The sequence below is a fragment of the Procambarus clarkii genome, chromosome 26 (assembly GCF_040958095.1).
Source record: "Procambarus clarkii isolate CNS0578487 chromosome 26, FALCON_Pclarkii_2.0, whole genome shotgun sequence".
In the NCBI taxonomy this organism is placed as follows: Eukaryota; Metazoa; Arthropoda; class Malacostraca; order Decapoda; family Cambaridae; genus Procambarus; species Procambarus clarkii.
Genome location: NC_091175.1, coordinates 17536346 through 17551911, shown reverse-complemented (window position 1 = coordinate 17551911; position 15566 = coordinate 17536346). Strand labels below are relative to the sequence as shown.

Below are 15566 nucleotides of genomic sequence, written 5' to 3'. Positions count from 1 at the left end.
AGACCCGCGGCAGATGGCAGAGAGATAGTGTGTAAATGAGGAATGACAGAGATTAAGGAAAGACTATGATGAATGAGGAGATGAGACATATACAGGCGGGTGGGCGTAGTGTGAGAGAGAGAGAGAGAGAGAGAGAGAGAGAGAGAGAGAGAGAGAGAGAGAGAGAGAGAGAGAGAGAGAGAGAGAGAGAGAGAGAGAGAGAGAGAGAGAGAGAGAGAGAGAGACAGAGACAGAGAGAAAAAAACTGTTGAATATTCTTTGAAAACCAAATAAAAAACACAATTTTAGATTTGGAATTATTCACTGGGAGTCGCAATAAGGGACAATCCCACTTAAAGAGGGGGCATGGGGGATTGAACCCCCAATCCCCCCCCCCAATTCTACCTTTAATGGTACCTCTCAGACACGAACACAACGACCAAGTTGCACGAAACTAGGCCTGCAACAGTAGATAAACAGGCCTCCCAATTGCACAGATATACATGTGTGTGTGAGTGTGTGTGTGTGTGTGTGTGTGTGTGTGTGTGTGTGTGTGTGTGTGTGTGTGTGTGTGTGTGTGTGTGTGTGTGTGTGTGTGTGTGTGTGTGTGTGTGTTCGCACGCGCGTGTGTCATTTGTCAGGTGGAGGACTGATGACTTCACCAGCACTGGTGGAGGAGGAACTACAGGATAGACTCCCCCTCCCCCCCTCCCCCCCTCTCTGGCTCCTCCAACACTCTCCAACGCTCAATTTCCTCATTCATCAACACTGTGTTCCATAGCATCTTAGATATCGCAAGTTAGAGGGGCGAGATAGCTCGCTATCCTACAGCATTCTGGGGAGATTAGCGTGGGAGGGGAGGTGGGAGAGGAGTCATTGTGGGGATGGGAGGAAGGGGGAGGGGGGGTGTGTGCTTCTGGGAATGAGAGACGCAAGATAGTTTGATTTAAAGATGATTCATATAATATCCGGCACACGCAAACACACACACACACATGGAGACACATGTTAATATATATGTATGTAGGTTGGCACCCACGCACACTCCCCCCCCCCCCCCCCTCTCTCTCTCTCTCTCAAAGTAAACCAAAAAATTAAGAAACAGGCACAATAAAGAAAGATTAAGCCACAGGTAGACTAAGACATTGTCAATACCCACACTGGTAGACTAAGACATTGTTAATACCCTCACTGGTAGACTAAGGCCGACTGGTACCCTAAGGCCACCCGTTCTCGCACTTTCGTACAGTCAATATTGACTTATTAAATAAGTGCTTTTGTGACATACTAATTTATTGTGAATATTTTAGTTTACCTTGAAAAACTTCATAGAAAACACCGACCTCACCTAACCTTCTTAGTATGTTAAGATAAGCATCTTATTGCTTCGTAATTACAATTATTATTTAACCTATACCTATAATAGGTTAAGTAATAATTCTAATTACGAAGCAATAAGATGCTTATCTTAACATACTAAGAAGGTTAGGTAAGGTCGGTGTTTTCTATGAAGCTTTTCAGGGTAAACTAAAATAGTCACAATAAATTAGTGTGTCACATATGCACTTATTCAATACGTCAATATTGACTGTACGAAAGTGCGAGAACGGGTTGCCTAAGGGGTAGATACCTTGAGGATTAGGTACTTCAAGTGATAGATACCTCGAGAGGTAGATAGCTTAAATAGTAGATACCTCGAGGGGTAGATAGCTCAAATAGTAGATACCTCGAGGGGTAGATAGCTCAAATGGTAGATACCTCGAGGGGTAGATAGCTCAAATGGAAGATACATCGAGGGGTAGATAGCTCAAATTGTAGATATCTCAAGAGGTAGATAACTCAAATGGTAGATACCTCGAGGGGTAGATACCTCGAGGGGTAGATAGCTCAAATGGTAGATAACTCAAATTGTAGATACCTCGAGAGGTAGATAGCTCAAATGGTAGATACCTCGAGCGGTAGATAGCTCAAATAGTAGATACCTCGAGGGGTAGATAGCTCAAATGGTAGATATCTCGAGAGGTAGATAGCTCAAATTGTAGATATCTCAAGAGGTAGATAACTCAAATGGTAGATACCTCAAGGGGTAGATAGCTCAAATCGTAGATACCTCGAGAGGTAGATAGCTCAAATTGTAGATACCTCGAGGGGTAGATAGCTCAAATGGTAGATACCTCGAGGGGGGTTAAGGGGTAGAGAAGGGTAGATATAGCCATGAGGAAAAAGAGGAAGAACCCGTAGGCAAGATTGCTGTAACATTTCCTGCAATTTTATTCAGTAATTATTTCTGTGTATACATTACCACCTGTCCCCCCCCCCCGCCCCCGCCCACTGAGGGCCTGGTGCAAGGCACTTTCCCAGAGTGACGCCACACCCCCCCAGCAACCCCCCTCTCAGCCACACCCCCCAGCCACACCCCCCTCAGCCACACCCCCCAGCAACCCCCCTCTCAGCCACACCCCCCAGCAACCCCCCTCTCAGCCACACCCCCCAGCCACACCCCTCTCAGCCACACCCCCCAGCCACACCCCTCTCAGCCACACCCCCCAGCCACACCTCTGATTCACTCTCCTCTTAGAAGCTGGTATGACACCACACCAATAAGGGTCTATAACCTGTCTCTTCGTCAACCTAGTGACGTCAAAGTGACGTCACGCATCATATCTAAACCATATGGTAGCTCTCAGACTGGTAGCTCGCAGACTGGCAGCTCTCAGACTGGCAGCTCTCAGACTGGTAGCTCTCAGACGGGCAGCTCTCAGACTGGTAGCTTTCAGACGGGCAGCTCTCAGACTGGCAGCTCTCAGACGGGTAGCTCTCAGACGGGAAGCTCTCAGGCGGGTAGCTCTCAGACGGGCAGCTCTCAGACTGGGAGCATTCAGACTGGTAGCTCGATCTCAGACTGGAAGCTCTCAGACTGGAAGCTCTCAGACTGGAAGCTCTCAGACTGGTAACTCTCAGACTGGTAACTCTCAGACTGGTAGCTCTCAGACTGGAAGCTCTCAGACTGGTAGCTCTCAGACTGGTAGCTCTCAGACTGGTAGCTCTCAGACTGGAAGCTCTCAGACTGGTAGCTCTGAGATTGGCAGCTCTCTGACTGGAAGCTCTCAGACTGATAGCTCTCAGACTGGAAGCTCTCACACTGGCAGCTTTGAGACTGGTAGCTCTGAGACTGGCAGCTCTCAGACTGGAAGCATACAGACTGGAAGCTCTCAGACTGGTAGCTCTCAGACTGGCAGCTCTCAGACTGGAAGCTCTCAGACTGGAAGCTCTGAGACTGGCAGCTCTCAGACTGGAAGCTCTCAGACTGGTAGCTCTCAGACTGGCAGCTCTCAGACTGGCAGCTCTCAGACTGGCAGCTCTCAGACTGGCAGCTCTCAGACTATCAGCTCTCAGACTCAATCCTGACTCATCTCAACTCTCAATCACAGCTCTCTCATTTTCACCTCACCCGCCACCCCCTCCCACCCCCAACTCTTCAACCCATCTCATTTCTACACGCCTTTTCACCCCTACTCAGAACCCCGCGGCTCCCAGAGGACAGTGGGTGCCCCAAGAGGTCAAAGTTCCTCCTACAGGAAGTTCCTCCTGCTCCCACGAGGTGTTCCTGGAAGACTTGACAGCGAAAGACCACTGAGAAAGGACACGGGAGTGCAGGAAATGAATCTGAACACACACACACACACACACAGTGTGTGTGTGTGTGTGTGTCTGACTGTCTGAGACAGACAGACAGTCATACAGACAGACAGAAGCATACAGTCTGAGAGCTTCCAGTCTGTATGCTTCCAGTCTGAGAGCTGCCAGTCTCAGAGCTACCAGTCTCAAAGCTTTGAACACACACAGGAAAAGGTTCAAAGGTTTGCCACCAGACTAGTACCCGAGCTGAGAGGTATGAGCTACGAGGAGAGACTACGGGAATTAAACCTCACTTCGCTGGAAGACAGAAGAGTTAGGGAGGACATGATCACCACATACAAGATTCGGAAGGGGATTGATAGGGTAGATAAAGACAGTCTATTTAACACAAGGGGAACACGCACAAGGGGACACAGGTGGAAACTGAGTGCCCAAATGAGCCACAGAGATATTAGAAAGAACTTTTTTAGTGTCAGAGTGGTTGACAAATGGAATGCATTAGGGGGTGATGTGGTGGAGGCTGACTCCATACACAGTTTCAAGTGTAGATATGACAGAGCCCAATAGGCTCAGGAATATGTACACCTGTTGATTGACGGTTGAGAGGCGGGACCAAAGAGCCAGAGCTCAACCCCCGCAAACACAACTAGGTGAGTACAACTAGGTGAGTACACACACACACACACACACACACACACACACACACACACACACGCGCATGTACACACACACACACACACACACACACACGCGCATGCACACACACAGGCCTCCATATAGAGGCTGACTCCATACACAGCTTCAAATGTAGATATGATAGAGCCCAGTAGGCTCAGGAATCTGTACACCTGTTGATTGACGGTTGAGAGGCGGGACCAAAGAGCCAGAGCTCAATCCCCGCAAGTACAACTAGGTGAGTACAACACACATATATACTTAAAGTTGTATCATTTCACTTTCACCCATATATATATATATATATATATATATATATATATATATATATATATATATATATATATATATATATATATATATATATATATATATATGTCGTACCTAGTAGCCAGAACTCACTTCTCAGCCTACTATTCAAGGCCCGATTTGCCTAATAAGCCAAGTTTTCCTGAATTAATATATTTACTATAATTTTTTTCTTATGAAATGATAAAGCAACCCTTTTCTCTATGTATGAGGTCAATTTTTTTTTATTGGAGTTAAAATTAACGTAGATATATGACCGAACCTAACCAACCCTACCTAACCTAACCTAACCTATATTTATAGGTAAGGTTAGGTTAGGTAGCCAAAAAAAGCTAGGTTAGGTTAGGTTAGGTAGGTTAGGTAGACGGAAAAACATTAATTCATGAAAACTTGGCTTATTAGGCAAATCGGGCCTTGAATAGTAGGCTGAAAAGTGCGTTCTGGCTATTAGGTACGACATATATATATATATATATATATATATATATATATATATATATATATATATATATATATATATATATGTATGTATGTATATATATATATATATCAGTAAAAGGTCAGAAACCAGAAATGCCCCATAGGCTGAGGGACACAACTAGCTACATCTCACTCCCATGTAGTCCCCTAATAAGGAGGAGGACTAAGGTAGGAGCACAAGTTAAAGGAATTTAAGCTCACAACCCTAGATAGAACAGAGGGGATATGCTCACTACATACGAGATACTGAACACAATAGACAAAATGAGAGCCTCTTTAAATTGAGTAAAATTGGAAGGTTTAATGCTATGCGTATTAGTGGCTTTAGGTATTGTATGTACTAGCTCTATCTATAAATCTAACTTTATGTTTGCAAATCATCTATGTATGTACTTTTCCTGAATAAAGAATTTGAATTTTGAATTTTGAATTTTTAAACACTATTGGCATTAAGCCCCGCCCCCTCGCGCGCCAAGCCCCGCCCCCCGCGCATGCGCAGTAGCCGTGGTCCCCAGAGAGTCAGCCATCAGTCGTCAGCCAACCTTCAGACTGGATATTACCTCCTTTACGGCTCAAAACTCTTCGCTGGGTTTTTCTCGCACATTTTCTAACCGAGATTTATTAGTTCTTTTGATGTTTTTCAGTCTCAAACGTGTGAGAATTATTGTGTTTGTTTGTTTATATGTGTATGTCGTGTAGGATTGCTAGAGGCTATTTGCTTCTAAAAATATTTTAATTTTGTTTTTTTTTCATGATAGATGTAAGATGGTGTGTGTGTGTGTGTGTGTGTGTGTGTGTGTGTGTGTGTGTGTGTGTGTGTGTGTGTGTGTGTGTGTGTGTGTGTGTGTGTGTGTGTGTGCTCACCTTAATCCACCTCTTTGTGCCAGCAGGAACGAGCTGTGGATGTTGGACCCCGCCTTTCTACCCACTAGTTTTCAGTTCTCCAGACCTGGCTTTCTTTCATATCTGCTTTTAAACAATGACTAGAGATCGCTTCCCCAACCTGCCCCCTAAAGTCATTTCAATTTCCTTTTATTTTTACGTTAAGACTAAACTTTATAACATCTCTATGGCTCATCTGTTCCTTAACCCTCATGACCTTCTGTTCCATTAGTATTCACATCGAACATTTCTCTTTTCCAGTATGTTATTCCTCCTTTGTATTACATATGTCTCTATCATGTCTCCTCTCTCCTCTTTCCTAGCAAGATTAGGTCTAGTTCTTTGAGTCTTTCTTCATATCCAATCCCACGTAATTTTGAGACGAGCCTAGTTGCAAACTAAGCTCTGTAACTTTGTTCTTGTGTGTGTTTGGAGTTCAAGGATGGGGCTGCATACTCTAGAACTCGTCTCACGAAGGTGAACTGAAATCTAAGACCCCTTCTTTATTTTTTATCTTTATTCTTGAATAAATGTTCTGATTTTTTTCCAGTATGAAGTATGCTGCTGATATTCAATTTATATATGCCACCAGAGATAGACTTGGCGATATATCTACTCCTAGTGGATATCAATCCACTAAGTCAATCAGTATTGAGTATATCAATCAATTGTCTTGTTAATTGTCTTGTTACTTGTTCTCTAGTAATTACCAGGTAGTATGTTTGAGCAAGTACTCACCTAGTTGTGCTTGCGGCGGTTGAGCTCTGGCTCCTTCGTCCCGCCTCTCAGCTGTCAATCAACTGGTACTTACCTAATTTACCTAATTGTGCTTGCGGGGGTTGAGCTTTGGCTCTTTGGTCCCGCCTCTCTCAACGGTGTACAGGTTCCTGAGCCTACTGGGCTCTATCATATCTACACTTGAAACTATGTATGGAGTCAGCCTCCACCACATCACTGCCTAATGTATTCCATCCGTTAACTACTCTGACGCAGAATAAATCTTTCTAATGCCTCTGTGGCTCATTTGTATACTAAGTTTCCACCTGTGTCCCCTTGTCCGCGTTCCACAAATGCTAAATAGTCTGTCTTTATCTACCCTGTCAATTCTTCTGAGTTTTGTAGGTAGTGATCATGTCTCCCCTAACTTTTCCAGGACGTGAGGTCCGAGAAAGTGCAGTCGTCCTTCTCTTTCTTTATATGTATATTATATATATATGTAAATTAATGAAAAAAAACACTTAGCTCTAAGCACGTTGCAAATCACCTCAAGTCTAATTAAGCGAAGTGGGAGGCGGGGAGGACGCGACCGTCTTGGCCCCAGATCATGTGGTCCATATACCCGGGGCCTGCAAGGTCCGCCTCACACGCCAATGTTGAAATCAATTTGGTCAACACGTTTCAACACGGAGCGATATAAACATCTCTATATGTCACAGCATTCGTGTAGGGGGGTGTCCTCCCACGGTGGGGGGGGGGGGAGTGTCCTCCCACGGTGGGGGGAGGTGTCCTCCCACGGTGGAGAAGAGGGGGGGGGGTGTCCTCCCACGTAGGGGGGAGGGGGGAGGAGAGAGGGGGTGTCCTCCCACGGTGGAGGGGAGGGGGGGTGTCCTCCCACAGTGGGGGAGAGAGGGGGTTTCCTCCCACGTTGGGGGGAGGAGAGAGGGGGTGTCCTCCCACGGTGGGGGAGTGTCCTCCCACGGTGGGGGAGTGTCCTCCCACGGTGGGGGGGAGAGAGGGGGTGTCCTCCCACAGTGGGAGGGAGAGAGGGGGTGTCCTCCCACGGTGGGGGAGTGTCCTCCCACGGTGGAGGGGAGAGAGGGGGTGTCCTCCCACAGTGGGGGGGAGAGAGGGGGTGTCCTCCCACGTTGGGGGGAGGGGGGAGGAGAGAGGGGGTGTCCTTCCACGGTGGGGGTGGGGGGGGGCGTATTGCAATATTTCCTGCAACAATGGAGGAAAACGTTTGCATTTTCCAACGGTTCTTAATCTTGGCGTCTCGCGATACGTTAATGTTTGTCCCTGTCTTGTTGCTTTTATCAACAAGAGGTTATCTTAAGATGATATCGGGGCTTAGCGTCCTCGCGGCCCGGTCCTCAACCAGGCCTCCTCCTTGTTACACATCCCCAGGAAGCAGCCCGTAGCAGCTGTCTAACTCCCAGGTACCTATTTACTGCTAGGTGAACAGGTGCATCAGGATGAAAGAAACTTTGCCCCTCCTTTGTTTCCGCCTTCACCGGGGATCGAACCCGGAACCTAAGGACTACTAGTCCCGAGCGCTGTCCACTCAGCCGTCACTTATGATTTAGAAAATATATAATATATTTACTTAGAAACAATACTTTTTTATTATTAATATATTTACGAAAATAAAAGTTTATCAATTATACTTAAGCAAAGGTAAATGTTTGAGGAAGGGAAGGGGTCAGGATAAGGATATGGGATGGGACGGGGGGAAAGGAATGGTGGCCCAGCCACTTGGTGGACGGTCGGGGGATTGAACGCCGACCTGCATGACGCGAGACCGTCGCTCTACCGTCCAGGCCAAGTGGTCTAAAGAGTGCGAGCAAAGATTGTCTCATTTACTTTCTCTACCTAATTGTTATTGTAGCGGAGACCAGGTTCGTTAACCCGTATTCACCTGCAGAATGTCTCGTTAAATTTGGCCGTTCAATCAGGTCTCTCGTTAAACGAGATACGAGTTGGCCGTATTAACAACTCTCTCGTTAAAACGAGGCATGAACAAAGGTTGACTTAACGACACATAGGAAGAGCAAAGAGAGGGAGAGAGAGAGAGAGTAGTTTGCGTATTTAAATAAGCCGTGAATCACTCTGGTTCTTATTTTGGGGGCAGGGAGGCGCCACTGATCGCGTCGTTAAGATCATTAACGGATAAAAAAAACAAGGTGGTAAATATTTCCCGCCTCATCACATTCCTATTTTCAATCTATTTCTGAAATAATGACCTCCGGCGTTCAAAATTATATACCCATATACTCATGCCGTTGTGTTTTCCCCAAATTTTGAACTTTCGGAACAAACACCATCGGTAGAACAATAAATAACAAAGCAAAATCTTTAAATAAGACGCGGTAAATAAGTCACGAGTCTAAATATGGTCTAAAACCTGAGAAAATTATGCACCCTAATACGTCATTAACGCTATTTAAAACAAGCCTAATCTAACCTAACCTAACTCAACCTATCCTAACCTATCTTATCCTAACCTGACCGAACCTAACCTAACGAAAATACCTGATAAATATGTAGTTTTAAGCAATAAATATATGTTATGCACAAGGGATATGACGTAACAATGACGTCATAGTCTCCGTACCGACGCAGGTTTTAGACGCCACTGGTGGAAAGGCAAAAACTATTTTGAGCGGGAAATTCAAATGGAGAAGGCGGGGGGCGCTACCCAACGGCCAAAGTAAATAAACACCAGAAATTTTAGTGACGTCTGCCCCTCTGCGGATGTCAATGGTGAATTATTTGGCCTCTCCCACGATTAATCGATTTGTGAACGCTACAGATGTGAGTCTTACTCATATGTGAGTCTTACTCATGTGTGAGGGAGATAAATATTAGTAAATATGAGATGGTTGTCGGGTGAGGCAGAAATGGGCGAATGAAAGAATATATTAAAATGCTTATATGGCCGTAGATTTAAGCTTTAAATACCACATTTACTGGACGTTTGTCAATTATTTTGATTTACAGAGTTGACTTTCGTGCTAATATTTATAACACTTAAAGTTTCAAGCATGAATATTTGACTTTAAATAAACAAAAAATTAATCACTAAGATTACATGCTCGTGAGCTTATATACTCATCACCTGAACATTTGAAATGATACTAATGAGTAATTATGCTAATTCTAAATGAGTTGGGGGATACTGTTGACATAAGCGGGATGGGTTAGTCATAAAGAAGGGTAAGGCTCCGTTATGAAGCCGCCAGATGTGTCCAAGATTAACGGAGCTCATCTGCCTCTTATGAGGCTCACCTGAGAGAGCCTAGCCTCACCTGAGAGAGCCTAGCCTCACCTGAGAGAGCCTAGCCTCACCTGAGAGAGCCTAGCCTCACCTGAGAGAGAGCCTAGCCTCACCTGAGAGAGAGCCTAGTCTCACCTGAGAGAGTCTAGCCTCACCTGAGAGAGTCTAGCCTCACCTGAGAGAGTCTAGCTTCACCTGAGAGGGCCTAGCCTCACCTGAGAGAGCCTAGCCTCACCTGAGAGAGAGCCTAGCCTCACCTGAGAGAGCCTAGCCTCTCCTGAGAGCCTAGCCTCACCTGAGAGAGCCTAGCCTCACCTGAGAGCCTAGAGTCTAGCCTCACCTGAGAGAGCCTAGCCTCACCTGAGAGAGCTTAGCCTCACCTGAGAGAGCCTAGCCTCACCTGAGAGAGCCTAGCCTCACCTGAGAGAGCCTAGCCTCACCTGAGAGAGCCTAGCCTCACCTGAGAGAGCCTAGCCTCACCTGAGAGAGCCTAGCCTCACCTGAGAGAGCCTAGCCTCACCTGAGAGAGCCTAGAGTCTAGCCTCACCTGAGAGAGCCTAGCCTCACCTGAGAGAGCCTAGCCTCACCTGAGAGAGTCTAGCCTCACCTGAGAGAGTCTAGCTTCACCTGAGAGAGCCTAGCCTCACCTGAGAGCCTAGCCTCACCTGAGAGAGGACCTAGCCTCACCTGAGAGGGCCTAGCCTCACCTGAGAGGGCCTAGCCTCACCTGAGAGCCTAGCCTCACCTGAGAGAGCCTAGCCTCACCTGAGAGAGCCTAGCCTCACCTGAGAGAGCCTAGCCTCACCTGAGAGAGCCTAGCCTCACCTGAGAGAGCCTAGCCTCACCTGAGAGAGCCTAGCCTCACCTGAGAGAGCCTAGCCTCACCTGAGAGAGCCTAGCCTCACCTGAGAGAGCCTAGCCTCACCTGAGAGAGCCTAGCCTCACCTGAGAGAGCCTAGAGTCTAGCCTCACCTGAGAGAGCCTAGCCTCACCTGAGAGCCTAGCCTCACCTGAGAGAGTCTAGCCTCACCTGAGAGAGTCTAGCCTCACCTGAGAGAGTCTAGCTTCACCTGAGAGAGCCTAGCCTCACCTGAGAGCCTAGCCTCACCTGAGAGAGGACCTAGCCTCACCTGAGAGGGCCTAGCCTCACCTGAGAGCCTAGCCTCACCTGAGAGAGCCTAGCCTCACCTGAGAGAGCCTAGCCTCACCTGAGAGAGAGCCTAGCCTCACCTGAGAGAGCCTAGCCTCACCTGAGAGAACCTAGCCTCACCTGAGAGAGCCTAGCCTCACCTGAGAGAGCCTAGCCTCACCTGAGAGAGCCTAGCCTCACCTGAGAGCCTAGCATCACCTGAGAGAGAGCCTAGCATCACCTGAGAGAGAGCCTAGTCTCACCTGAGAGAGCCTAGCCTCACCTGAGAGGACCTAGCCTCATCTGAGAGAGCCTAGCCTCACCTGAGAGGGCCTAGCCTCACCTGAGAGAGCCTAGCCTCACCTGAGAGAGCCTAGCCTCACCTGAGAGGGGTCTAGCCTCACCTGAGAGGGCCTAGCCTCACCTGAGAGAGCCTAGCCTCACCTGAGAGAGTCTAGCCTCACCTGAGAGAGCCTAGCCTCACCTGAGAGAGTTTACCCTCACCTGAGAGAGCCTAGCCTCACCTGAGAGAGCCTAGCCTCAAATGAGAGAGCCTAGCCTCACCTGAGAGAGCCTAGCCTCACCTGAGAGAGAGCCTAGTCTCACCTGAGAGAGGATCTAGCCTCACCTGAGAGAGCCAAGCCTCACCTGAGAGAGCCTAGCTTCACCTGAGAGCCTAGCCTCACCTGAGAGAGCCTAGCCTCACCTGAGAGAGCCTAGCCTCACCTGAGAAAGAGCCTAGCCTCACCTGAGAGAGGATCTAGCCTCACCTGAGAGAGTCTAGCCTCACCTGAGAGAGCCTAGCTTCACCTGAGAGCCTAGCCTCACCTGAGAGAGTTTACCCTCACCTGAGAGAGCCTAGCCTCACCTGAGAGAGCCTAGCCTCACCTGAGAGAGCCTAGCCTCACTTGAGAGGGGTCTAGCCTCACCTGAGAGGGCCTAGCCTCACCTGAGAGAGCCTAGCCTCACCTGAGAGAGTCTAGCCTCACCTGAGAGAGCCTAGCCTCACCTGAGAGAGCCTAGCCTCACCTGAGAGAGCCTAGCCTCACCTGAGAGAGCCTAGCCTCACCTGAGAGAGAGCCTAGCCTCACCTGAGAGAGGATCTAGCCTCACCTGAGAGAGCCTAGCCTCACCTGAGAGAGCCTAGCTTCACCTGAGAGCCTAGCCTCACCTGAGAGAGTTTACCCTCACCTGAGAGAGCCTAGCCTCACCTGAGAGCCTAGCCTCACCTGAGAGAGCCTAGCCTCACCTGAGAGAGCCTAGCCTCACCTGAGAGAGCCTAGCCTCACCTGAGAGAGAGCCTAGTCTCACCTGAGAGAGGATCTAGCCTCACCTGAGAGAGCCTAGCCTCACCTGAGAGAGCCTAGCTTCACCTGAGAGCCTAGCCTCACCTGAGAGAGCCTAGCCTCACCTGAGAGAGCCTAGCCTCACCTGAGAAAGAGCCTAGCCTCACCTGAGAGAGGATCTAGCCTCACCTGAGAGTCTAGCCTCACCTGAGAGAGCCTAGCTTCACCTGAGAGCCTAGCCTCACCTGAGAGAGTTTACCCTCACATGAGAGAGCCTAGCCTCACCTGAGAGAGAGCCTAGCCTCACCTGAGAGAGCCTAGCCTCACCTGAGAGAGCCTAGCCTCACCTGAGAGAGCCTAGCCTCACCTGAGAGCCTACCCTCGCGCGGGCCACCGCTGCGCGCATGCGTACAGGAAGTCATTACAGAGAAGAATGTTCTGGATGATGACATATATATATCCAGCGGTTCAATATAACTGTCATCGGGTAATTTAAAAGTTTAAATCCTTAGGCCTTAGGCTCCCTGTGTCGTGACGTCATAGGCACTTTCCTAGAGACCTGACGCGCGCGTTCTGTCCATCAGCGCGCGCGCACATGTGGCTTTCCTGAGGTGCCAGATGTATGCTATATTTACCTGAATTTACCTGAGGGGACAGGACGCAAGAGGAGGCATGCAAGATCCTAGAATATCTTGCAATAGCGTGCAAGATCCTCTGTATCAAGTCTTTTTAAGGAGGGTTAAAAGGCCATTTAGTCCTATGAGGTAGAACGGCCTATTGACATAGCTCGAGTGCATGGGGGGAGTTGTGTAAAACCCTGGTTTGTGTCTCGGAGAGGCTGCAGGTAAGTTCAGTAGAACTTCTGGTTTCAACTCTTTTGACCATGTCGTAGCTCAGTCGATTAAGGCAGCGTCTGGGATGATCTCTGACGTAGGTTCGAATCCTCGTCACGGCCCTTGTGGATTTGTTTAGGCTACATACTCCTCCCGTGCTAGGCTACAGGCCGTGCTAGGCTACAAGCCGTGCTAGGCTACAAGCCGTGTTAGGTTACAGCCCGTGCTAGGCTACAAGCCGTGCTAGGCTACAAGCCGTGCTAGGTTACAGGCCGTGCTAGGCTACAAGCCGTGCTAGGCTACAAGCCGTGCTAGGTTACAGGCCGTGCTAGGCTACAAGCCGTGCTAGGCACAATGGCTAGGAGCCAGCCTCTTCCCCCTGTCCAATAGTTGCTGAGATGAGGGATTTAGTGGGTCTTGGGGGGGGGGGGGGGCTCAGGCCACCCCCTCTGCTCTTGGGGGGTCCCCCCCCCCCTAGAGGTCAGCCTGCGGTTGCCCGCTGCTGCCCTCCTGCGGCTCAACGGTAATTCTGGGGCTTTGGCGGCACGAGCCGCGGCTACCTGCGGCAGGCCCGGGTCTGGTTTCAGTTAGCGGCAGCCGCTACGTGCTACAGTTAGCGGCGCCCGCTAGGTGCTACAGTTAGCGGAACCCGCTAGGTGCTACAGTTTGCGGAACCCGCTAGGTGCTTCAGTTAGCCGCGCCTGCTAGCCCAGGAGACATGAGGAATACATGAGAAATACACGAAGCAGCCACTCAGCCGTTGCTAGACACTATTTAATCGACTATTCTAACAATCCTATGGTAGTTATCTTTGGCTGTTTAACACAGACTTGAGCATATCTCAATCCAGAAGGTCGGAAATCGGGCAATACGGGACATTCAACAATAGAAAGTTGAAGGGAATGCATGGTTTCTCTTTCCCAAAGTTGACACGCGGTGTATCCGACACAAAACATTTCGTCTCAAGCTGCCCAACACGTTCGTATCCCTGACCAGTTGGCTACGACGTGGACTAAAAGTTTCACAACCTTACCGGTGGCAAAAATGAAAAAAATTATGCATTTTAACAGCCATTAACGACCCCCTCTCCAATCAACACCGCCCCCCCCCCATCCAGAACCCCCTGTTTCATAGCCCACCCAATCTCCTAATCCTTCCCCCTACTCCCCAATCCACACTACCCCACCCCCTCTCTCCCTCCAATCCCCACCACACCACCACCCCACGTGAATGAGGAGGGGGGGGGGGATTGGAGGGATGAATGTATTCATCAGTGATGAGTACGCAGTTAGATTCACCGGAGTGACAGGCATCCTGTTATGAACTCACTTGAGTGATGGGTAAGGTACGCATAAGACTTATGTCTTATCTATATAAGTCATAGGACTTATCTCTGAGTAAGACATAGGACTCACCTAAGTGATAAACAATGTATATAGGACTCACCTGAGTGATAAACCAGATATATAGGACTCACCTGAGCGATAAAGAAGGTATATAGGACTCACCTCAGTGATAAAGGTATATAGGACTCACTTGAGTGATAAACACTGTATATAGGACTCACCTCAGAGATAAGCAAGATATCAGTCCCTCAAGTATTGGCTACTCACGTATCTGGAAGAAAATTGAAAAAATAATTTAGTTTTGCATTCATTGAATTAGGAAGCATTTTTCAGGGAGAGAACTTGATGTTGCGGTGTATAGGAGTTCTTTATGTATTATCTGTTCCATTAGACCCCTCCTATGCCCCCTCCCTTTGCCCCCTCCCTTTTCCCCCCCTCCCTTTGCCCCCTCACTTTTCCTTCTCCATTTTCCCATAACCATTTCCTAACATCTTGATGTGATTCCTTTTCATCTACTCCTTGTTGCCTAGCTTAATTGTTTCCTGCTAATTCGCCACCTTCCCCTGCTATCTTCATCTGCTCCCTGCCATCTTCCTCTGCCACCTGCCACCTTTCCCTGCCACCTGCCACCTCCTTCTGCCACCTGCCACCTTCCCCCTGCCACCTGCCACCTTCGCCCTGCCATCTTCCCCTGCCACCTGCCACCTTCCCCCTGCCACCTGCCACCTTCGCCCTGCCATCTTCCCCTGCCACCTGCCACCTGCCACCTTCCCCCTGCCACCTGCCACCTTCCCCCTGCCATCTTCCCCTGCCACCTGCCACCTGCCACCTGCCACCTCCCCCTGCCACCTGCCACCTCCCCCTGCCACCTGCCACCTCCCTCTGCCACCTGCCACCTGCCACCTGCCACCTTCACCTCCACCATTTATCTGGTTCTCATAGAGAGTTTTCAGCGGACCATTTGCAGGCGGCGATGCAAGGAACGTCTAGGACTTTGTGGTGTGATGGATGAGT

General features: G+C 48.8%; 1 protein-coding gene across 1 annotated transcript; it reads left to right on the top strand.

The window, feature by feature from the left end:
• The first annotated feature begins 2652 nt into the window (after nucleotides 1–2652).
• LOC138368805 (secreted protein C-like) lies at nucleotides 2653–3387 on the top strand. Its single transcript, XM_069331503.1, has one exon. It carries the CDS (start codon nucleotides 2653–2655, stop codon nucleotides 3385–3387), a length of 735 nt encoding a protein of 244 aa, XP_069187604.1.
• The last annotated feature ends 12179 nt before the right edge of the window (nucleotides 3388–15566 follow it).